This window comes from Oryza glaberrima, chromosome 11, assembly GCF_000147395.1.
Source record: "Oryza glaberrima chromosome 11, OglaRS2, whole genome shotgun sequence".
Taxonomy (NCBI): Eukaryota; Viridiplantae; Streptophyta; class Magnoliopsida; order Poales; family Poaceae; genus Oryza; species Oryza glaberrima.
In genome coordinates, this window is record NC_068336.1 from 3,353,162 (window position 1) to 3,378,895 (window position 25,734).

At 39.9% G+C, this 25,734-nt stretch overlaps 2 protein-coding genes across 3 annotated transcripts; both read left to right on the top strand.

The window, feature by feature from the left end:
- The first annotated feature begins 4,728 nt into the window (after positions 1-4,728).
- Positions 4,729-13,872, top strand: LOC127753771 (receptor kinase-like protein Xa21). The gene is made up of 4 exons (XM_052279195.1): positions 4,729-4,852; positions 9,774-9,832; positions 10,526-13,214; positions 13,315-13,872. Exons 3-4 carry the CDS (start codon positions 10,538-10,540, stop codon positions 13,710-13,712), a joined length of 3,075 nt encoding a protein of 1,024 aa, XP_052135155.1. The 5' UTR covers positions 4,729-4,852; positions 9,774-9,832; positions 10,526-10,537; the 3' UTR covers positions 13,713-13,872.
- A 4,828-nt stretch (positions 13,873-18,700) lies between these two features.
- On the top strand, positions 18,701-25,280 carry LOC127754174 (putative receptor-like protein kinase At3g47110). Of its 2 annotated transcripts, XM_052279649.1 has the most exons (3): positions 18,701-18,827; positions 21,984-24,661; positions 24,778-25,280. In XM_052279649.1, exons 2-3 carry the CDS (start codon positions 22,000-22,002, stop codon positions 25,137-25,139), a joined length of 3,024 nt encoding a protein of 1,007 aa, XP_052135609.1. In that variant the 5' UTR covers positions 18,701-18,827; positions 21,984-21,999; the 3' UTR covers positions 25,140-25,280. The 2 variants fall into 2 exon arrangements, with proteins under 2 accessions (XP_052135609.1, XP_052135610.1); XM_052279650.1 differs by lacking the exon at positions 18,701-18,827 and having other exon boundaries at positions 21,848-24,661.
- Positions 25,281-25,734: the final 454 nt, after the last annotated feature.

The following is a 25,734-nucleotide window of genomic DNA, read 5'->3' on the forward strand; positions in this document are numbered from 1 at the left end:
TTTAACTAAAGTTAAAACGAGTTATAACATTAAACGGATGGAGTATAATACATGCATCTAATTATTAGAGATATTTAGTGTGATGGATCTTAAAAAAAAGGAATAATTTAGTGGGGGCGGAGGGAGTATACATGCTTGCAAATATGTATACTCAAAATCCCATAATATAAGGGATTTTAAGTTTTTATTTGTAACGTTTGACCACTCATCTTATTTAATTTTTTTTTGAAATTATTATTTATTTTATTTGTGACTTACTTCATTATCCACGGTACTTTAAGTATAACTTTTTTTTTTATATTTGTAAAAATTATTGTAAGTAAAAACTCAAAAATCCTTATATTATGAGATAGAGGGAGTACTAAATAGCCGTACTTAATAGCTGGTCAGTCTTTAGCGTGACTTCGGCGTCAACCATGTCACTGCACCTTGAGCACTGTGTAGTGTGTACTATGCATGCTGACAACATGCACAGACATGTTGGTCTTCTCGCCAACCGAAAGTGTAACCGATTGCACGAACCTGCATGACTTTGGGTGCTTTGAGTAATGTGCATGCACTTTAAGGCCCCTTTATTCAAAGAAAATTCATAGAAATTTTAGAGGATTTTATTCCTATAGAAATTTTTTCTATATAGCCCTTTGAATTAAAGAAATGGATCTTATAGAATTCTATGAAATTCCTATGGATTGCCTAATGCCATGCAAGTTTTGAAGGAATTCTAACATGAGGTAAAACCTCTTGGAAACTTTTCTTTGAGTCTTTATCTCTCCTCTAATTCCTACGTTTTTCCTGCGGTCCAATCAAACGATCATTCCTGTATTTTTCTTGTATTTTGCAATCCTCTGTTTTACACTTACATTCCTATCAAAATCCTACGTTTTTCTTATTCCTATGTTTTCTCATTCTTGCGATTCAAAGGGGCTCTGACTATGTCAATGGCCATAAACCACACGTTTATGATTATGTTAGATACGCAGCCTAACCAATATAAGGATGTTAGATGGTATATTTTTTTTTAAAAAAAGAATATATATAAGTTATTTAAAAAATTAAATAAATCAATTTCTCAGTTATATAATAGTAAATAATTAATTAATCATGTGTTAATAAGTTTTCTCGTTTCACGTGTCCTCGAAGGTTGTGTTGTTTCTCCGCCTTTCCCAACTCACCTATCTCTTTTTCCATGCGCACGCTTTTCATACTACTAAATGATGTGTTTTTTTAAAAAAAATTATATATGAAAGTTATTTTAAAAATTCATATTAATAATGCACTAATGAGCCACTCCGTTTACGTGTTGGAGAGCTTACTCCCTCCGTCCCAAAAAACGAATCTAGTACTGGATGCGACACATTCCAGTATAACAAATCTGACACATTCTGGTATGTCTAAATTTGTAATAGTAGGATGTGTCACATCTAGTGGTTGGTTTTTTATGGGATGGAGGGAGCATTTACCAACCATCCTGAAGGAACACAGCCATTTAATATCTTTCTATTTGGAAGGAACAAACGTACTCCCTCCGTCCAAAAAAAAGGCAAACCTAGGTTTCCGTGTCCAACGTTTGACCATCCGTCTTATTTGAAAAAATTATGAAAAAAATTAAAAAGACAAGTCACGCATAAAGTATTAATCATGTTTTATTATCAAACAACAATGAAATTACTAATATAAAAAAATTTTATATAAGACGGACAGTTAAACGTTGGACACGGAAACTTAAGATTTGTCTTTTTTTTTTTTTTTGGCGGAGGGAGTATAGCCTAGTCAATTACGTGCGTGCATGTCTTGTACTAATATTTTATGCTGAAAGTGTGACCATGGCTAGATGCTTAGTAAAATACAAAATATTCTTTGGATTTTCTTCATGCCCGTAAAAATAAAAAGGTTAATTTGATCCATGCCACTGTAAATGTGGCAAATCAAAAATATACCACTACTATTCACGTTATCTGCTCGGTGCCACTGTGAATTTCTAAAATTGGAACCATGCCACTCCATCACTCTTTTCGTCCTCCCCATCAATCTTTATGTCTCTCCCCCCATCTCCCCCGCCGTGCCCCGTTTGCCGCAGCATGGCCCGGCATCGGCGTCCTCTGTGGCAGCGCCGTTCCCTGACCTGATGCGGTACGTGCGGAGTTGCAGCTAGCGCGGCGCCGGCGCAGATCCTGGACTTCCCGGCGCAGCGACTCGTCGGGGTCTCGCTGGCGATGCCGTGCCCGCTGTTGACGATGACACGATGTCATCACCAAGCGCGTAGCCTCACGTCATCACGGAGAGAGGATGGGGAGGACGAAAAGAGTGACAGAGTGGCATAGTTCCAATTTTAGAAATTTATAGTGGTACTCAACAGATAATGTAAATAGTGGTGGCATATTTTTGATTTGCCGCAGTGGCATGGATCAAATTAACCCAAATAAAAAGGGTGTGCATCTCTATAGGTGGCAGTCGTAAATTGGAATGACACTAATAAGACACATCATCAGTGACGGGTGCATGTTGGGAAATCCAGCATCTATGTGAAGTTTTCAGGTGACAAGTCGACAACGGCTAAGTAGATTATCACATATATTATACTTGTATGATTTTGATGAATAAGAGTAATACCAGCTTTAGCCAACATGAGTAGGTTTGTTACCTTCTAATGAAGAGGCGGAACCTTTTGTTACCTTCTAATGAAGAGGCGGAACCTATATAAAAATCCTTGTTTCTATCTTTTTACACAATTTTGCATATACCCATACTATGCAAATACCGTAGTTGTGATCTAAAACATCGACAAAGCTGCTAATCAAGTCTCTTTAACACAGGGATACTCTGCGGGTCAAGACAGAACATTAGTAGACTGTTGTGACCACTCACTGGAATAACACAGGAAAATCTCACCTGGAAAAAAACTGTCTACAAATTAATATAAATATGTTTCAATGCATTTGTGACCCATTGTTGTGAATTCTTATTTTCCAATAAATACTTCACCTTTTTCACGATACTTTGATATGGATTGTTTTCTAAAGCATGTTTTGTGCATGGACTATGGTTGGAGGCTTTATCAGTCAGCTAATAATCTAGGTCGTACTCCTTCTAAAAAATGAACCAGGATTGGATGTAACATTTCCTAGTATAATGAATATAATGAATCTGCACATAAGTATGTCCTGATTCGTAGTACTAGAATATATCACATTTAATACTAAATTATTTTTTTATGGGACAGAGGGAGTAGTGTATTATTGAAATGATTCCCATTGCAACGTACGGACAGCTAACTAGTAACTAAAAATTGGAATAATAATATAATGAACTAGCTAGCTAGTACGTAGAGTAGTTCATAATGTTATCTGGGTCAGTGGCGGAGCATGCCTAAAAAATTTTAGGTGGGTTATACATGGGGTGGTAGTTAGTAGCATTCCTACACTAATCTTAGCTAGCCGATGTAAGGTTTACTGGGTAGCATGTGTATTTTTAGTTGTTTTATGCTAGTATATTAATTACAATATTGCTTGATAATTAGATTATTAGTATGTACCAAAACCTACGTAATTTTTGTTAAAGGTTTGTTACTGGCAGCAGCCGGCAGTGGCGATAGATGAAGCTAGTGCTAGGGTTAAATTCCTCACTGCATTGGTGAGTGCCTCGGTGGTTATGTGTGTTCGTCGAGCTATTCAAGTTTGGATCGCTTGAGATGGTTACTGCAGCGGGTCACACCAACGGCATCGCACGGCCAAATCAAGTTATCTAACGTAATTAATGTGTTGTTCATCAGGAATTAGGAGACGTGCTAGTTTTGTCTGACGATTATATTGTAATGAACAAAATAAAGCGTTCTCGTTCTGATCAGATATTGGAGTAGTGTGTAGCAGTAGCATAAAAGCGACTTTGAAATGTAATTAGCAATAGTTTTAGCAAGTGATTGAAAATGACTCATGGGAGCTGTCGAGCTGATGAGATGTCATGCACTAAGTAGCAGTAACTGAGAGAAAATCATTGAGATTAGGTGCCACTGATGGGATTTCCTTAACTACCAAGCAACAAACCGGAAAAAATCGACCACTCGGTTATCTTTCTGGTAGGCAAGCAGAGTGGTCGATTTTGTAATCGGGATCGGATCAGGTACAGATATTATCGGATACGAATAGAAGCACGGATAATATCAAGTATAAATATGGAACGAATACATATCAAGACGGGTAAGATCTGGATACCCAAATTTGACTTGAAATAATGTGGCCGGACGGGCGGTAGGGTCCCAGCAGCAGGTAAGCTGGGCATCAGATGGCCCACCATGCCGTATGGGGCCCATCGCCTCTGATCTAGGTGAAAAAAAGATACTCCCTCCGTTTGAGGTTATAAGATGTTTTGATGTTGGTCAAAGTCAAACTTTTTTAAGTTTAACTAAATTTGTAGAAAATTATAGTAATTTTTTTAACGCAAGATAAATTTATTATGAAAATATATTTCATTATTAATTCGATGAAACTAATTTAGTATTATAAATATTACTATATTTGTCTATAAACTTAGTTAAATTTGAAATAGTTTAACTTTATATAAAGTCAAGACGGTTTATAATTTAAAACGGAGGAAGTACGAAGTATACAAAGTAGTACTATTCATCAATACCATGAATCTGGTCAACAGAATATAATTCAACTACGTGCGTCGCCCCTATAAATTAAGTGTGTGCGTTTACTGATGGCTGCATATTAGTTTGTGTGTGCGCTAAGTACTCGCCCAGTTAGGCGGTCATCTCTGGTGCTTGTTGCGCGGCCCTTCCGTCCACGCAATATCTGCGGTTGTTGCTGGATCCGCCGGTGCTTGGAAATATTTTGCAAATTTCTGCTGACCTGTAAGCACACATCTCATTGACTCCCTAATTTCTTTTGGTTCTGTTCAGGCTTTGCAAATTCCATACCTCCCGTTCATATGAAATGCACCTTGATCCCAAAAGAATAATTCACCAGCCGTTTATAAGAAAAACCTATTATCTTTTTAAAGTAATAGAAAAAAGAGCCCCCACGTTCTCTCATGACCTAGAAATTCTGATATTAATCGGGGAAAAAGAAAATTAGAATCCATAAGAAATAAAATTTAAAAATAATAAAAATTTAGAATTAAAAATAGGGAATATAGGAAAAGGAGACTAGAGCCCATACAAACATACAATTTAGAACTAATTGAAACTCGAAATTAAAAAATAAGAAATGTAAAACCTAGAAGTCAGAGTCCCTATAGAAATATAATTTAAAAATAACTAAAATTGGAATTAGAAAATACGAAATATCGGAACAAGATTTAATAGCTCATACAGAATAATTTAGAAAAAAAAGACTTAAATTCAAGATTAAAAAATAAAGAATATTAAAAGATGAGTTTAGAGTCCATATATAAATACAATTAGAAACAACGGAAATTCAGAATTAAAAAATAGAAATATTGAAAGAAGAGTCCAGAGTCCATATAGGAATTTAGAACAATTTGAAAGTCAAATTGAGAAAAAAAATAAAAATAGAGCTTAGAGTCCATATAGAAATACAATTTAGAAATAACTAAAATTCAAAATTAAAAAAAATAATATTGGGAGAAGAATCTAGAATCCATATAAGAATATAATTTAGACTCTAAGAATATAATTTATTTTATAATTTTAAAAATAAGGAATAGTGGAAAAACTTAGAGTCCATATAGGATACAATGATAACAGAAATTTGGAACTGAAAAATAAGAATATCGAAAGAAAAATATAGAGTTCATATAGGAATTTAGATCAGCTGAAAGTCAGAATTAAAAAATTTGAAAAATTAAAGGTAGAATTTAGAGTCCATATAAAAATACAATTTATAAATAACTAAAATTCAAACTTTAAAAACTAACTAAGATTGGGAGAAGAGTTTAGAGTCCATATAGAAATACAATTTAGAAATAAGAAAATTCGAAATTAGAAAATAATTAATAACTATCAATACAATACAAAATTCAAAATTGTGTTGTTATTTGTAATATATTTTGATAGTAAAATATGCTATTATATGAGAAAAAATAACGATGCTACATGCTAGTTCTTTGGAATGGCTACTGTAGAGGCGTATGGATAACAGTAAATAACCAAATTAAGGAATACATCAGTATTTTTTTAACAATATACAGATATAAAAGAAAAAAGAGAGGACCCTCAGTAAATTTTCCTCCCTCCACATTCTAGCAAAAACTCAGGAAACAAAAAAACAGAAAGAAAACCACTCCGATCTCTCGTTTCGCGAAGGGACGAGGCAAATGCTTCGTCATTAGCATTGATGTCAAGCATCATCCACACACACTGGTGAAGCAATCAAGAAGCGAGCCATGCAGCCTCCGTACGAGCTCAACCTTGTTTATGGCTCGAGCTCGCGCCGCCGCAGCGAGTTCGTCCAGTCGCCGGCCGCCGCCGCTAGACCCTTGAGCAGTTCAGCTCCGGCGATCCGGCCACAGCGCCTCCCAAGCTCGAGACGTTGAAGCCAGCGTCGATGCTGGAGCCCACAACCGGCCGCGCCGCCTCTCCCAAGCTCCGATCCGATATTCAGAGACGTCGATCGGAGTTCGGAGACCGCGCCGCGGCCGTGGGAGATTCCATTTCCATTGGAGGGCGTGTCACGTGTGAGAGATAGGGGGAGATCCGGGTTAAGGTTAAGATGAGATACATTACATAATTTTTTTCCCGAATGATCAAAATCTACTTTTACATGCAATGGAGCCACAGTCAGATCGAAAGTGTCTGCAAAAATCGCTACTTTTTTATATGGATGGCGCACCCGTACACGAAAATCTAATTTTCGCTTGCGGATGCTTATATCATCCTCACTCAAAAATAAAAATCCTAAAAAAAAAAAATCAAAACCCTAGCTAGATGCGGTCCGCCGCCGCCACCAGATCCACGCAGGGGGCGGCCTCGTCGCCATCGCCCTCGCCTTCTCTGCCAAGTGGTGGAGGAATGTTCCCCTGCGCGTCGATGGTGGGGGCGGCTGCGCGACCGCCGCCGGTCATGCTCCTCCCGCTACCATCGCTGCCCGTTGCACGAGGTCGCTGCTACCCGCCACCGCTCGAGCCCACCCACCGCTGCTGACTAGTCAGCTGTCAGCACCGCTCTCAGGAGGGAAGTCGAGTGAGAGAGAGGAGAGAGAAGGTGAGAAATGAGATAGAGAGGAGTAATATGATGAGGAGAGGGGATGAATGAAGAATGATAACTTGAAAAAAAAATTAAGTGCTAAGAGGGAGGGAAAGAGGATGTAAGTCAGACTTTTAGATGGACCTTGAAGAGCCTCGCCCGCGAAAATACATTTGCCGCTTAGGAAAATAGGCTTATTTTCGCATACGGCTCCTTAAGAGATTCGTTTGTGAAAATAGATTTTTTTGCATGCGGGCCTTTAAAAGAGTCGTATGCGAAAATGGAAGTCTATTTTTACAGACACTACCAGCTATGCCCCTACAACCTATATGGGCTCTCATACAGAAAAATCGTTTTATTTAGTAGTGTTAAATAAATATAATCACTTACACTTATAGTTTTATATGTTTTATTTTTCCGATATTTATATTCTTGTGTTTTGATTCTAGTGAACAGGTTAGAAACGCATCGAAACAAATGATCGAATCATATACTTTTCCAAAAAATCTTATAAAATAAACAACCGTATAAAGTTTTTAAAGAAAAATAAGCACAAGGTTCTACCTCGTGTTTTCTCTTTCCAATTACTCCAAATTCTCTTTGTTTATACTATGGGTCAATCCTACGATAGTTTTTAATTTTCTTCAACGTAGAAATTCAATATTAATGCATGGGCATGACATTTAATTTTTACGTTTTCTGTGTTTTTCCAATTCCGTCGGTGGATTTGGATATCATCTACTTCCTCTGTTTCACAATGTAAGTCATTCTAACATTTCCCACATTAATTCATATATATATGTCTAGATTCATTAACATCAATATGAATGTGGGAAATGTTAGAATGACTGATTCATTAACATCAATATGAATATGAGAAATGTTAAAATAACTTATATTGTGAAACAGAGGGAGTAGCTTCGTATAGCAAGTCACTATACCACGGATTCTTTTTCTTTGTTATATATAGAAAACGCACAATGTAATCACAAGCATCACACTCATATCCTTGCATCTTTTAACACATGCTTCAAAAGGCAGGAGTCTAAGCATAATTAACACACGATATTTCACTTCACGTCATGTAGCCTCCTTACCAAGTCACATATAAAGAACTTCGTGACCGTGGGATGGATGACATTCTTTTGACTTAATCTCTCTAGAACTTATAACACATTTGGTATTACAAATAATATCAAATGGGAAAAAAATCATCAACTACAAACTTGTACACCCCGTCGAGCTGTACAACTTAAATATAGAGAATTGTCGTGGTTAGGAATAAGTCATAACTTCTATCCTATGACTCATGGGATAAACGGATATGGCACACCTTCGTATGTACGACAATATTCCGTATACGAAAAGGAAATCGACAAGAGACTATGGAAATAATCTCGCGGGTAGGCACATAACAGAGTCCTGCTCGGAGAGGTTTAGGATTTTACCATATCGTGCAAGGTCTGAGGTTTCCGAGTTCTACATGGAGATCAAGGTGATCCATTATATAAATACATACCCCCTAAGGAGTCCAAGGTATCGAATCATATCACTAGCCAACCCATCACCACAGAAGCAATCTGGAGGACTTGAAGCCTACTCGCTTAGAGATCTCATCGAGACTATCTCGATAAAGGATCTCGTCGGTAATCTCGAGATCAGTTGTTCTTCATTGTACTCTGTGGTTTTCCATATCAATCTCATATGAATAGGATTAGGTTGTTACGTTACGAAGGGACTGAACTAGTATAATCCTTGTTTTCTTATTTGCTTGATGTCATATCGTGTAGATCCTCGTACCAACTTATCCCAATACCCACATTATCTGGTCTACGGGTATCCCCTGTGGACAAGAATGTCTTTATCCAAGATTATTTAGAAAACTCAAATTCTCATATTCTTTTAAAAAAAATAGACAACAAATATTGGGCCCCTAAACAATCTCAAATGAAAAGTTTTCACCTATAAAGTTGTAGAACCTGTCTAGAGAAAATACTTAGGCCATATTAAAAGAAATATTGTAAGGGTCTCAAAAAAACTTTTGGTTTATCACAATCGGACTTAAAATGACTTTCTATACATTTTTAAAGTTTGGACTTTATAAGGAACCGGATATTAGAACTTGCAACAAACTTTTGTGCACCTAAACGATCTTAATAAAACGTTTCGACTATAGAGTTGTAGACATCGTCGAGCTCTATAATTTTGATATAGAACTTGTCTCCATCCCAAGTCATTTGTAAAAACTAAAAAAATCATTTTAAAAAATAGATCCAAGAGCTTGTAACGAATATTTGGACCCCTAAACAATCTCAAACGCAACAATCCATCAATTTACTCTCTGTTTCTAAGCCACAGTCGCAGCGACTCCGCATCATTAATTTCAGGCACCCGAAATAATCCACTCCATATCAGTACCCTGCTCCCAATCCGTTTAAGAAATGTGGTGTAGGATTTGGTATGACCACTATCCATCCAAATCCACTCCGTTTTACTTCCGGTTCATGATCATGTACTAGAATTAAAGGCTATGCAACTCTGAGCAGCAAATATTTACTAGTTACAACTAAATAGTTACACGGTAGAAATTTTCACTTCGTTTGAACTAATATAGTTGTTGTATGAATAGGTAACAAATCAAGCAATTCTTGAGAGGGAAAAGGTGGAGCTGGATAATTCTTCCACCAGGTACTCACTACAAATTAAATACTATTCCCTCCGGATTAAATATATTACGCCTTGGATAACACATCCGGTCAAAATTTTGAAACTTTGTCTCATCAAATTTAAAAATACTTGATTTGAAAACATAGAATTGGTATGTATAGATTTGTATTGAAAAATACTTTCATGATATCATAAACTGCTTATTGGATTTTATAACTTATCCTAATTAAAAATTGTGCTCAAGATTACAACTCACAGTCCAAAAAAGATTCAATGCTATATTTTTTTTTATCGAATGGAGTTAATATTTACCCATACTACACTTTTTGAGCACCTTATTTATTACTCTGCAGATCCAAAATATAGGTCATTTTAATTTTCTCAAGTCAATCTTTTACTCTTTATGATCCAAGATGAGTTGAGAAATATCCAATAAGCTCGTCTTTTTTCTTTTGATTCCTCATTACTCTTGCAAATTAAATTAATAGTGAAGTGAAATGAGGAATCAAAAGAATTAAGGTCATGACTAATTTAATTTGATTCCTGATGAGTTGAGAAAATATCCAATTAAGGTCATATTGAATTCGGGAAGTAGTTATTATGATAAACAGCATTCTTGGCTGCTTTTTCACAAAAGGATATATAGATTCACAGTTGTTAGTTTAGATGTCATGTCTTTACCCGTGCATATAATCAAGACCTTAAATTGGACAGAGGTAGCTGGTCATGAAGATTGCTGCAACTGGACAGTTTCTCTTGGTCCTTATTGCATGCAGTGTAATCCAAATCGTGTGCCAATCGTTACATGGAAATGAGACAGATCGACTTTCGCTGCTTGATTTCAAGAATGCAATCATTTTGGATCCACAGCAAGCATTAGTGTCCTGGAATGACAGCAATCAAGTATGCAGTTGGGAAGGTGTCTTTTGTAGGGTGAAGGCCCCAAACCATGTTGTTGCACTTAACCTTACAAATCGAGACCTAGTAGGGGCAATATCCCCTTCACTTGGAAACCTAACATTCCTCAAACATCTAAACCTAACAGGAAATGCTTTCACTGGACAGATCCCTGCATCCCTTGCCCACTTGCACCGTCTCCAAACCCTCTCCTTGGCCAGTAACACCTTACAAGGAAGGATACCAAACCTTGCAAATTATTCTGATCTCATGGTGCTGGATCTGTACAGAAACAATCTAGCTGGGAAATTTCCTGCAGATTTACCTCATAGCCTAGAAAAGCTGAGACTTTCATTTAATAATATCATGGGAACCATACCTGCTTCTCTTGCCAACATCACAAGGCTAAAATACTTTGCTTGTGTTAACACTAGTATTGAGGGCAACATCCCAGATGAGTTTTCAAAGTTGTCTGCGCTGAAGTTCTTGCATTTGGGTATCAATAAGCTAACAGGTAGCTTTCCAGAAGCCGTCCTGAATATTTCTGCTCTAACTGAACTTAGCTTCGCTATTAATGATCTTCATGGAGAGGTGCCACCAGACCTGGGTAACTCCCTGCCCAATCTCCAAGCATTTGAATTAGGCGGCAACCACTTTCATGGGAAAATCCCATCATCAATAACAAATGCTTCTAACCTATACCTTATCGATGTATCAAACAATAATTTCAGCGGGGGATTGGCTAGCTCAATCGGCAAACTTACTAAACTGTCTTGGTTAAATCTTGAGGAAAATAAACTCCATGGACGTAACAATGAAGACCAGGAGTTTCTGAACAGCATTGCCAATTGCACTGAGCTGCAAATGTTCTCGATATCTTGGAATCGTCTAGAAGGCCGTCTGCCAAATTCATTTGGAAACCATTCTTTTCAGTTGCAATATGTGCACATGGGACAAAATCAGCTATCAGGGCAATTTCCTTCTGGCCTAACAAACCTTCACAATCTGGTTGTGATAGAATTGTCTGGAAATCGTTTTTCAGGTGTTCTTCCAGATTGGCTAGGGGCTCTCAAAAGCTTGCAAAAACTAACTGTTGGGGACAACAACTTTACAGGGCTCATTCCATCCTCCCTTTTCAATCTAACTAACTTGGTCCACCTCTTCCTATACTCAAATAAGTTTAGTGGACAGCTACCGGCAAGTTTTGGAAACCTTGAGGCCCTTGAAAGACTGGGAATTTCAAATAACAACTTTGATGGTACTGTTCCAGAGGACATATTTAGAATTCCAACAATACAATACATTGATTTATCTTTCAACAATCTAGAGGGACTTCTTCCCTTTTACGTTGGCAATGCAAAGCATCTGATATATCTGGTACTTTCATCAAATAATCTATCTGGAGAGATCCCTAACACCTTGGGCAACTCTGAAAGCTTGCAAATAATCAAGTTCCATCATAATATTTTCACAGGAGGCATTCCTACATCGTTAGGCAAGTTACTCAGCCTGACTTTGCTTAATTTGTCTTACAACAACTTAACAGGACCAATACCAGATTCTCTTAGCAATTTGAAGTATCTTGGGCAGCTTGATTTTTCATTCAACCATCTTAACGGTGAGGTCCCAACAAAAGGAATATTCAAGAATGCAACTGCCGTTCAACTCGGTGGCAATCAGGGGTTATGTGGTGGGGTGCTAGAGTTACACCTACCTGCATGCTCCATTGCACCTTTAAGTTCAAGAAAGCATGTCAAATCATTGACAATCAAAATAGTGATACCAATGGCCATCTTGGTATCACTCTTTTTGGTTGTATTGGTCTTACTACTCTTGAGGGGAAAACAAAAGGGACACTCTATATCTTTGCCACTGTCTGATACAGATTTTCCCAAAGTTTCTTACAATGATCTTGCAAGAGCAACTGAGAGGTTCTCCATGTCCAATTTGATTGGCAAGGGGAGGTTCAGTTGTGTATATCAAGGAAAACTATTTCAATGCAATGATGTGGTTGCTGTGAAGGTATTCAGCCTAGAGACAAGGGGCGCACAAAAAAGCTTTATTGCAGAATGTAATGCTTTAAGAAATGTGAGACACCGTAATCTAGTTCCTATCCTAACTGCATGCTCCAGTATTGATTCTAAAGGCAATGACTTCAAAGCTTTAGTGTATAAGTTTATGCCAGGTGGGGATTTACATAAATTACTATACTCAAACGGAGGTGATGGAGATGCTCCACATCAAAACCACATTACATTGGCTCAAAGAATAAACATTATGGTGGATGTATCAGATGCACTGGAGTACCTGCACCATAGCAACCAAGGAACAATTGTTCACTGTGACCTGAAGCCTAGCAACATCCTTCTAGATGATAACATGGTTGCTCATGTTGGAGACTTTGGCCTTGCAAGATTCAAAATCGATTCGACAACATCATCTCTATGTTATTCGAACTCAACCTCCTCCCTTGTAATAAAGGGAACCATTGGTTATATTGCTCCAGGTAACTGTTAACTTTACCTTGTTTTGCATTGCTACATATTTAATTTATTGTCTGATATATGCCAACTTGTGAACTCAACTCTTGTCATATGTAATTTTAGAATGCTCGGATGGTGGTCAAGTTTCAACTGCCTCAGATGTATATAGCTTTGGAGTTGTTCTCTTGGAAATATTTATTCGGAGAAGGCCAACAGACGATATGTTTATGGATGGATTGAGCATTGCAAAGTATACAGCTATCAACTTCCCTGACAGGATACTTGAGATTGTTGATCCCAAGCTGCAACAAGAATTGATCCCCTGTTCTACAGATAAGGAAGATTTGGACCCCTGCCAGGAAAATCCAATAGCAGTTGAGGAGAAAGGTCTACATTGTCTACGTTCTATGCTAAACATTGGACTCTGTTGCACCAAGCCAACACCGGGAGAACGCATCAGCATGCAAGAGGTGGCTGCCAAGTTGCACAGAATCAAAGATGCATATCTCAGGGAATACTAGGGATCTCTCGTAGCATCGTGTGCATCATCTGTTTAAGTAGTTCGGTACAACATTGGGTAAAGAAGTGGCCATTGTCCTACTAGAATGTGCTGTTCCTTGTTACAACGCGTGGCAAGATGTTTCTGCTCTAATATACTGTTTGATTTGTTTTTCCTTGATAGAGGGTGGCATGACATCTTGCATCTTTCATACAGAGTTCTAGAGAAAAGGCCTTTATCCTTCATACGGAGTTCACCATATTCCGGATATTCCGGATCTTATATTGGCTTAATAGTCCCATATGTCTAAAAAAAACTTGTACATTTATGAGGATTTTTACCGTCCAAAGGTACCTGGCAATACCAATTCTTTACCGTTGGATCCGAGCAAATCCAACGGCTGGCAGAGATTGGTACCGCGGGGTGTCAGTTATGTCCCCGATGTGGTACTGTTGACGGAGTAGATCACGACTACGGTATTTGCATACTATAGGGATTATTAGTGCCAAGGCATATGCGAGAATGAGATAAAAAGAGACAGATTTTTATACAGGTTCGGGTCCTTTAACTGACAGGTAATAGCCATACTCCTGTTAGCCGAAACCAGTGTTGTTTTTATTCATCAGAATCACACAAATACAATACTTGGGATAACCTATCTAGTTGTCGTCGACTTGGCGGCATAGAACACCAACATATAGTTAATGACACGATAGCCTTTCTCCTCGAATACAAACGAGATCAGAGATGGCGCTAGATCCCTCTTGTCGGCCTCTGTGGCACCAGATTGGGTCTGTCTAGACTTATCTCCGATGTCGATGTCTGGCGGCGTGTATTGGTGTCTATTTCGACTGACCATGTCCGCTCTCCTATTGGATCTTGTATTTACACCCATAGATGTCCCCTTGTTCAATTAGAACTAAGTAGACAAGTATGGATACGACCGGAGTAATCCTTGTAGTTTCTAACTTGAACTATGTTTCTTCTTTCTTATTCGGAACATCTTTCGCATGCGAGGTCTGATTTCGTATAAGACTTGATACATGGTGGACCCAACCGAGCTTGGTTGTGTGCATGAGCTTGGTTGGATACGAGCTTGGTTGGTTGGTTAAGGATCATCAAGTACTAAAATAAGACAACAATAGCATGGAGTACTTGCTTTCCCTTCACCTAGAGCATCTCAATTGTCCGCATTAAAGTCGCTGCCCGTCATAAGTGTATTCACTTTTTTTCTTGAAGCAAATGACAGCAGGAGATCTGCTGGATATATTAGAAGGGGGAAAAGTACAGGGAGAGAGTCAAGAGCACCCTAAAAACAGAGGCACCTTCAGAGATTACAGACAAAATAAAAGCAGCTAAAGACCGCACTCAAAACCGTCAGGTTTGGCGCACAAGCTGTATGAGGTCTATATTTTCTTTAACCAGAAAAGCTACTTGGGTGGCACTTAGGTAACTTTGTTGAAAAACCCTGCGATTACGTTCAAGCCACACCTGCCACCAAGTTACCAGCAAAGCCCCTATCAATTTCTTTTTTTCTTTCTCCTTGCATCAAAGAAGCAATCTTTTCCCACCAATCTAAAATGCATAAGTGTTGTGACTGATTTGGCGCCTGATTGAGATCTAGCCAGCCATGAACCTGATTCCAAACAAGATTAGTGAAACTGCATTCTTTTGCTAGGTGGTTTGTGTCCTCGAATGCATCAGTGCAGAGACTGCAGATCCAATCACATGGCCAATGTCGAATCAAAAAGTTTTCAGCCGTGAGAATTTTCTGGTGCAGAATTAGCCAACCAAAGAAACGTTGTTTTTGGTTCTGCTTCAGCTCGCCACAGGGCCTTGAAGCTAATGTTCGTAGTAGTTCCATGGAACTATGCCTCATAAGCACTCTTCGCTGTGTAATCACCATGTTGGGTCCATTTCCAAGTGATGTTATCCAGAGAGTTGGTTTGCAAGACGATGTGTTGCAATTGGCTGCCCAGATGCACCAAATCGTTAATTTCAGCTAAAGTAGTGATCAGTCTCAAAGAGGTGAGCCAGTGATTGTTTTCCAGTTTGAGTTGAACACGGTTTCCTTTCCTTTTTGCAAGTCTGAAAATGGACGGCGCTACGTCTTTGGGGGCACATCCGGACAACCAAAAATCATGCCAGAAAGATGTTTTCTTTCCATCTCCAAGCGTAATCTTAGTACTTGCTCTAAATAAACTCTTATCAAGCTCATCACATGGGGTTTCCATATTAATCCAAGGCTTGTTTTCATCTTTCCATTCATACCACAGCCATCTGAGTCTCAGAACCCGCGCAAACTTCTCTAAATTGAGGATTCCCAAACCTCCCAAAGATCTTGGTTTACAGACGGCAGTCCAATTTAGGAGACAACTACCCCCACTTACTTTTTCAGGTTCATCACCCTTCCAAAGGAAAGCTCTTCTAAAAGGTCAATCCTTTTATAAAGCCATTTGTTTTGTTGAAGAATTGTGAGATGGTAGATTGGGGTCAAGGACAAAGTATTTTTAACCAGAACTTCTCTCCCTGCCGAAGTGAAAAAGCGGCCTTTCTAGCCAGAGATTCTTGAGCCTACTTTATCAACTAGTGGCTGGAGATCAACTTTCCTTAGTTTCCTTGTGTGCAAAGGGAGTCCCAAATATTTACAGGGGAAGTCTGAAACTTTTCCAGGGAATATATTGAGGCAGTCTTCTAAGTTTATTCCACTGCAGCTTATGGGATAAATCTCAGTTTTGTCCATGTTTGTATGTAGGCCGCTAACCTCTGCAAAAGCATAGAGAATCTCACGAAGGGTTAACAAATCTTCTCGAGTTGGCTTCAAGAAAAGGGCCACATCATCTGCATAAAGAGAACATCTGAATCGCATGTGTCTTTGAAGACTTGCAAGGAGGTCGTGATCTTCAGCTTTCTCAAACAAGATATGGAGTGGCTCCATAGCAAGTATGAAAAGCAAGGGGGAGAGAGGATCTCCCTGTCGAAGTCCTCTTGCATGATTGATTTCTGTGCCAGGCGTGCCATTCAAAAGGACCATCGAGGAGGAAGTTCCAAGCAGGTTAGAGATCCAATTGCGCCATTTTTGGCTAAAGCCGAAATCTTCCAGGACTTCCAAGAGATAGGCCCAATTGACAGTATCAAAGGCCTTCGATATATCCACTTTGAGGAAAAGAGTTGGCTTTTTGGCTCTGTGGAAATACTTAATCATGTTTTGAACAAACAAAATGTTGTCGTGAATTGCTCTTTTCCTAATGAAAGCAATCTGACTTTGGGAAACCAAGGCTCCTAGTTTGGGAGCAAGTCTGTTAGCAAAAATTTTAGCTAAAATTTTTGCAAAACTGTGCATAAAACTTATAGATAGGTCGATAATCTTCAACTTTAGAGGCATCGGTTTTCTTAGGGACGAGGCAAATGTGAGCAGAGTTGAGGTCATGCAGTCTGAAGGAACCTAAGTCTCCAAAGAAGGAGACCGCGTTCATGAGATCTGTTTTGATAATATCCCAAGCCTGCTTAAAGAATTGCCACTTTTAAGATGTGGCAATTAAGGATTTGCTACTTGCTCTCTATGACATGTGGGCTCTCATGGGCATTCACATCGTCGAGCTCCGCCTTTGCTGCCGTTTGGGTGAGGAGAGAGGAGTTTGAGAGAGGAGAGGAGAGGAGAGAAGAGGACAAGGAGCTGAGGACTTAGAAATATCATGTGGAGCTCCATTTCCTCTCGCGCCTGTTTAAATGCCATAACCGATTTTCACATGCGAACAGCTTAAAAAGCCCACCTGCAAAAATAAGTGTATTATTGCAGACAGCAACTTAAAGCCGTCTGCTTATGAAAATGGATTTTTCTAGGTGGCCGACCATTAGACCACTCTTTACATATTTTATCGCAGGTGGACAATTGTAGTAAAAAATAAGGTCTGTATGTGAAAATATATGTGCCTCACTGTAGAAAATCATTTTTCTAGTAGCAGTGTTAGCTGCTATCTTGCTATCTATCTAGTCCCATGTGCTATCTATTGTAAACCATGGTGATGGTTGTTATCACCGAGATATAAACAAAGGTGTGGCCCCTGAACCGGGCTTGAACGGTTCTGCAGCTCTGGTTTTCCTATCCCCGGCTCTGAAAGTTGCGGCGCCGGGTGAAGATAGTTGCGGCAAGCTGGATATGGTACAGGCATATTGACTTGACTCGAGACCCTCCGATCAACCTACAGCAGAAAAGGACATGACAGTCGGACGTCTTTTGACTGAAAGCGCTGAACTGAAAAGCTGTTGAAACCATACGAAATGAAATTTCCTCGAAATTTCGGAGTCAATTGGTGTGGAAATTTCTTCCACGTCGTCGGCGGATCGTTCCGCCGACCGACTTCTTACTCCCACATCTTGCTCTTTCCATTATTACGCATACGCTTTCCAAATATTTTCCTATAGGACTTTTTATAGAATAGCTGAAAAATCGTATTGAACTATATTTTTATTGTTTTAACTAACATTTAATTAACCATGTGTTAATTTATTATTTTCATTTTACACGGGGAAGGGTTCCCAACATTAAGGTTGTGTTCTTTCCTATCAGTTCCCAACTCATCTCCCTCGTTTTTTCCGTGTGTATGTTTTTCAAACCGTTAAACAGTACGCATTTTGGAAAAAGTTTATATATGAATGTTGTTTTAGAAAATCATATTAATCCACTTTTGAAATTTTTATGCTATAATACTTTATTAATCACGTGTTAATCTACTGTTCCCAACCCCTTAAGACAGCACAGCCTCACGGCTCGAATAAATTGCCTCGATACATCGATACCCAACTATTTAAAACTTTTTTCTTTTTTTGCAGGGAACCCAACTAATAATTGGCGTCATGACACAAACAATTGGCGCCTAGCTGTCTATGAGCGATGACGCCTGCCTGAGTCAGTCAGTCAAGATTGAATGAGCATTATACCCAGGCCTATCTATATATAATCAAGGAACCGCGTGTCTGATCGAACTCGCGTGCCATTCTAATCTGGAGATTGCTATTTGCTGGTCGATCGATCTGTATGGCTATTGCGTTGCTTACCGCCGGCACGCTGTAAGGTTGGGTTTCCATCCACCCTTGGCCGGCTTCGAGTGCCCCTGCTATCGCGAGCTGTAACTCTGTAAGCTTCTTCTCTGCTCTAAGTCTCATTTGCCATAGGAACATGTCGTTTTCTCTAAGAGGAGCAATTAAATCATTAAAAGCAAGACCAGCCAAATCTCTATCAGTTATATTCAAGCTATAACATTGGTTTCTAACATCCCTAAATCTCTTAATATAATCAATGACAGGCTCATTATATTTTTGCTTAACCGATGTTAAATCACATAACCTAAGCTCAGTTTCTCCAGTATAAAAATAATCATGAAATCTCTCTTCTAATTCAGCCCAAGTATGAATAGAATTTGCTGGTAAAGAAATAAACCATGTAAAAGCGATACCGGACAAAGATAAAGAAAACAAGCGCAATTTAAAAGTATCAATATTAGCCTCACCACATTGCGCTAAAAATTGATCTACATGCTCCCATGTGGTCCTACCATCTTCACCACCAAACTTGGTAAATTCGGGAACTCTATAATTACGAGGAAACGACACATTATCATAATAGTCAGGATACGGCTTTTGGTAAACCTTAGCATGATTCATAGTTTCAATCCCGAATTTATCCCTAATAATTCCACTAATTATTTCCTCCATATTATCAGGCCTATGTGGATTTGGTGGTGGATTTGGTGGCCTAATAGGTTGTGTTTGCGGCGCAATATGGTTATATTGGCCTTGCCTAGTATCGGGAGGATACCCCCTAGCAACATCATTATAAGCATTAGGAACATGTGGGGGAACTTGGGGATTAGTTGCAGCAGTAGATACAGGAGGATCAAATGTTCTAAGATGATAAAAATAACTAGCATTAGTCATTGGATCTATCCCCTGAATCGGTATTATTGCGCCGGTCTGACCGGTCCAGGGCCCGGTCTGACCGACATCCAGAGGCGCGGTCAGAACGGCCTGAGTCCCGGTCTGACCGCCGAGGTAATACCCGGTCGGACTGGCCGTTTGGCCGGTCGGACCGACGGTGAAGTCGCGGTCTGACCGGCCGTTAGGCCCGGTCGGACCGGCTGTGTACGCCACTCCATCGGTTCTACTATTTGTTTGATCTATAGGGGCTTGGCTAGCAGTGGTAGAGGCTTTATTTTCACCCACAAAATCGGCCAAGAGAGGGCCGACTTTAAATCTTAAAAACTCATCAAATTTATCCTCAAAAGTTGCATCTAATCTATCTTTAAAAACAGTCATAGATAAATCTATTGTAGATGCTACTTGTTGTTGGATAGATTGTGTTACCTTTTCATTGTTTACCAAATTAGGAGCGAGTTTAGGACGTGGCCCGGGCTTGATGATCACACCTTGACGAGTTCTAGTAGACGCCCTCATGAACGCCTCCTGTGTGAGCTCCTTGATGTACTCCTCCATGGACTTGCGGTCTTCCCCTTCGAAATCATAAAATGTGATAGGTATCACATTGGATGGCTCCACCTCCATCTTGGATGGCGGCTTCGTCATGGCGAAGTCGAAGTTGAGTTGACGTTGAACGGATCTCCCTAGCGGAGTCGCCAAAAATCGTGTTGGCAACTTTTTGTGACAAGTTGACAACGACGATCATAGCACCTTAAGCCTTGCGGTGATCCTAGAGTTGCCAACCACCTCGATCTAGCAAAGAGCTAAACCTAGATAGGTTTTGACAAATAAACCAGCTAGCGGAGCCGATTTAAGATAACTACCCGTCTCGTGGGCAAAACGGAAGGTTTTCAGGATAAACCTACAAAGAGATGTCGCACTCTCGCAGCGGCTACGGACGGTTTACGGCACAAACCGACAAAGATGGACAAACTAAGAGAAAACTAAAAGCAATATGAAAAACGATTCGATTGATTGATTGTAGATTGGTTTTTTACAATAGAACCGGCCATGTCCCTTATATAGGGGTTGGTCTTGCCCTCTACAGGCCCTCCTCCACATCCAACTCGGCGTAGAAACTAAAGGAAACCCGAAACATGCCTTCCCGAGCAAGTAAACCTCGAGACCCGATGAAACACAGTCGGACTCGGACCTGCCGGTCTGACCGGCCCTCTACCGGCGGTCTGACCGCCCAACACACGGCGGTCAGACCGGCCCACTCGAAGGAAACCGGTAGACTTCCAAATTTTGGCAATCTTTTCTATTTTAATCGTAGGTGCCAAATTTGGGTGTAAACAAGAGGATGTGAAAAATTTGAAGTGGGTGGGAGGGAAAGGAGAAAGGTTATTTTGCTGTGCGGTTCGCTTAAAAAGCCCACATGCGAAAATCGATTTTCCCGTGCGGTCCTCTTAAATCAACCGCACGGGATAACGAGGATTATCCCGTACGGTCCTCTTAAGACGCCCGTATGGGAAAATGCATTTTCTCGTGCGGGCGACAGCCCAGCACCGGTCTCCCTATTTTCCCGTGCGGTTCCACTTACGGACTGCATGGAAACAAAAGGGGGCGGCGTCCAGAAAAATCTATCGTGTAGTAGTGTGTGCGCATGCACGCACATATTCTTTCTCTTATTAGCCAAAAGTAACAAACACTTCTTTTTTTTACTAAAAACATGTACGCCTTATATTTGGCATGGAGTGCTATATCTTAATAATTTATTAGGGTTTGCAAATATTTTGGCATTTTACAGCGTTTTCTTAATATCCTATTGCCTGCATATTTTACAACATTAGCAATTTAAACATTCTTCGGGTACCTCAATTACTACCAGTTGAATACAGAGACGGGCACAAGATTTTAATGGTGGGTATTCAAAATTCGCATTATAATATGCCATTGATGAAAAATAAGTTGTATATCTTAAATTCTATGCTTATGCTTGGATAGACAACTACTCCTTCTATCCCATAATATAAGAAGCGGTTAAAGTTGGTACAGTTTTTAAAACTAATCTTTAGCTTATAATTTCTTATATATTATAAGGTTTGTAGTAATAAAATTATAAACCATATGAATAAATTTAAATCTCAATATAATGATATAATTTTTTAACAAATAAAATTATTTTCACATTATACTAAGTGTTTATCAAATGTTTTAAAGGAAAAATCCTGAAATGAGTAAACGCCTCATATTATGGGATAGGGGGAGTATTTTCTAAAGGTGTTCAACTGAATACCCACGAGCCCCTTGGACCTGCCCGCCCCTGGTTGAATATCTGAATATTTTACACCGTTTTCTTAAATATCTGAATTAGATCAAATAAGCAGACCATGAAGGTTACTACTGCATCTGGACATCTCCTCTTGGTGTTGTTTGCTTCCATCTTCCACCCAGCCGTCAGCTCAATTTCAGGAAATGGAACAGATCGACTTGCATTGCTAGAATTCAAGAATGCAATCACTCACGATCCACAGAAATCCCTAATGTCTTGGAATGACAGCAATCACTTGTGCAGCTGGGAAGGTGTCTCGTGCAGCTCCAAGAATCCACCTCGTGTCACCTCTATTGATCTCAGCAACCAAAATCTTGCAGGCAACATTTCCCCTTCACTTGGCAACCTGACATTCCTCAAGCATCTGTCATTTGCGACGAACGAGTTCACCGGACGGATTCCTGAATCTCTCGGCCACCTGCGTCGTCTCCGATCACTCTACCTGAGCAACAACACGCTGCAGGGGATCATACCGAGCTTCGCCAACTGCTCCGATCTGAGGGTGCTATGGCTGGATCACAACGAGCTCACCGGAGGACTCCCCGACGGCCTGCCTCTTGGCCTCGAGGAATTGCAGGTCTCGTCGAACACTCTCGTCGGGACTATCCCTCCCTCGCTCGGCAACGTCACGACGCTGAGGATGCTTCGCTTCGCGTTCAACGGCATCGAGGGTGGCATCCCAGGCGAGCTCGCGGCGCTGCGCGAGATGGAGATACTGACCATCGGCGGCAACCGGTTGTCAGGTGGGTTTCCAGAGGCGATCATGAACATGTCGGTGCTCATTCGGCTCAGCCTCGAAACCAACCGCTTCAGCGGCAAGATGCCATCCGGCATTGGTACCTCGCTGCCTAATCTATGGCGGCTCTTCATTGGCGGCAACTTCTTCCAAGGGAATCTCCCTTCTTCCTTGGCAAATGCTTCGAATCTTGTTGATCTTGATATTTCTCAGAATAACTTTGTTGGGGTGGTGCCTGCTTTCATTGGCAAGCTTGCCAATCTTACATGGTTGAATCTTGAGATGAATCAGCTCCATGCTCGTAGCAAGCAAGATTGGGATTTCATGGATAGCTTAACCAACTGCACTCAGCTACAAGCATTATCTATGGCTGGGAATCAGCTGGAAGGACATTTACCAAATTCAGTAGGAAATTTTTCTGTTCAGCTTCAGCGTCTTTACTTGGGACAGAATCAATTATCAGGGAGTTTTCCTTCAGGCATTGAAAACCTTCCAAACCTGATAGTTTTTGGACTGGATTACAACAGGTTTACAGGTTCTGTGCCACCATGGCTCGGCGGATTGATAACATTGCAGGTACTAAGCTTGACTAACAACAATTTTACAGGGTATATTCCTTCCTCCCTTTCCAATTTGTCACATTTGGTAGAGCTTTATCTGCAATCAAATCAGTTGCTTGGAAACATACCTTCAAGCTTTGGAAAACTTCAGTTCCTTACAAGAATCGACATTTCTGATAACAGTCTTAATGGTAGTCTGCCAAAGCAGATCTTCAGGATTCCGACGATAGCAGAGGTTGGGTTCTCATTCAACAATCTCAGTGGAGAACTTCCTACAGAAGTAGGGTATGCCAAGCAACTCCGCAGTTTGCATCTCTCATCTAATAATCTGTCGGGAGATATTCCTAATACTTTGGGTAACTGTGAAAATTTGCAAGAAGTGGTGCTAGACCAGAATAATTTTGGTGGAAGTATTCCTGCTTCGCTTGGCAAATTAATTAGCCTGAAATCTCTCAACCTGTCACACAATATATTAAATGGTTCAATACCAGTGTCACTTGGTGATCTTGAGCTTCTTGAGCAGATAGATTTGTCGTTCAACCATCTTAGTGGTCAGGTCCCAACTAAAGGAATTTTCAAGAATTCAACTGCCACGCATATGGATGGAAATTTGGGGCTTTGTGGAGGTGCACCGGAGTTACACCTACCTGAATGTCCCATTGTGCCTTCAAATAAAAGTAAACACAAGCTATATGTAACACTGAAAGTTGTGATCCCATTAGCCAGCACGGTGACACTTGCCATAGTGATATTGGTCATATTTATCTGGAAGGGAAAACGAAGGGAAAAATCAATATCTCTATCCTCATCTGGTAGAGAATTTCCCAAAGTTTCTTATAGGGATCTTGCTAGAGCAACAAATGGGTTCTCAACATCCAATTTAATTGGAAGAGGGAGATATAGTTCTGTATACCAAGGACAACTATTTCATGATATAAATGCAGTTGCTATCAAGGTCTTTAGTCTAGAGACAAGGGGAGCACAAAAGAGCTTCATTGCAGAGTGCAATGCTTTGAGAAATGTGCGACATCGCAATCTAGTTCCTATCTTAACGGCATGCTCAAGCATTGATTCAAGTGGGAATGACTTCAAAGCATTGGTATATAAATTCATGCCAAGAGGAGACTTGCATAAATTACTGTACTCAAATCCAAATGATGAAAGATCTTCAGGTATATGCTATATTTCACTGGCCCAAAGGTTAAGTATTGCGGTTGACTTGTCTGATGCATTGGCATACCTACACCACAGTCATCAAGGAACAATTATTCATTGTGATCTCAAACCTAGCAATATTCTTTTGGATGACAATATGATAGCTCATGTTGGAGACTTTGGACTAGCAAGGTTCAGAATTGATTCCAGAACATCTTTCGGTAACTCAAATTCTACAATAAATGGCACCATAGGATATGTTGCTCCAGGTATATGTGGTCTGTTTTACTCTTTACTTTCTTACTGATTTACTTAAGGGAACAGTTTCAAAAAATTTAATTTATGTGAACATTTGAACTAAACTCTTACTACACGCATACTGCAGAATGTGCCATAGGTGGACAAGTTTCAACTGCTGCAGACGTATACAGCTTCGGGGTTGTTCTCCTTGAGATTTTCATAAGGAGGAGGCCAACAGACGACATGTTCAAGGATGGATTGACCATTGCAAAGTATACAGAGATAAACATCCCTGATAAGATGCTGCAGATTGTTGATCCTCAGCTAGTACAAGAGTTGGGCCTGTCCCAAGAAGATCCAGTGCGTGTCGATGAAACTGCAACACATTGCCTTCTTTCTGTACTGAACATTGGACTGTGCTGCACCAAGTCATCCCCGAGTGAGCGCATCAGCATGCAGGAGGTGGCTACCAAGCTACATAGAATCAGGGAGTCATATCTTAGATGAATACTACAGGAACACTGTCTGTTTCAGTTGTTCTGCTTTGCCTGAAACTCTGAATAATTTTTGGAGGACTTGTTGTTCATCGTGTAGCTAGTTGATGCGCGATTGAAATCGATATGAGCACATCTTCCAACTTCCAAGAAATGAGTTTTAACCTGTTTCCCTTGCACAATCTCGGCTCCAAGAGCAAAATCAAATATTACTGCTTCCCATGTCAACTGTTGTAATGATCTGATATGTTGTCCTTGAGCTCGAGTCGTGGATGGTGACACTAGAATCCAACCAGATTGAGCATCCTAAATTGGACTGAATGGCACTCTATCTCCTTCCTTGGAAAAACAAAAAAAAAAACATATTTGCCTTGTTTTACTACCTCTTTTTCTTTGCGTGGAAATTGTTTTACTTCCTCTAACTTCCCCGAAATCTCTCTGAACGGAAGAGAATAAGAAAGGTTGCCACTCCTGTATCTTTTCATTAAATCGACCCCCATCCACGAGACGTATCATCCGTGCTGGGATTGCTGGAGAGTTTGTGACCTTTAGCTCAGAAACAAAGTATCTTCCTCTGAAGCTCTCAACCTAGCAACTGTGCAGAAATG

Coding starts and splice junctions, on each gene's coding strand:
- LOC127753771 (XM_052279195.1), top strand. CDS start 10,538: ATGAAGATTGCTGCAACTGGACAGTTTCTCTTGGTCCTTATTGCATGC. Junction 13,215..13,314: donor CATTGGTTATATTGCTCCAG/GTAACTGTTAAC, acceptor ATGTAATTTTAG/AATGCTCGGATGGTGGTCAA.
- LOC127754174 (XM_052279649.1), top strand. CDS start 22,000: ATGAAGGTTACTACTGCATCTGGACATCTCCTCTTGGTGTTGTTTGCT. Junction 24,662..24,777: donor CATAGGATATGTTGCTCCAG/GTATATGTGGTC, acceptor CGCATACTGCAG/AATGTGCCATAGGTGGACAA.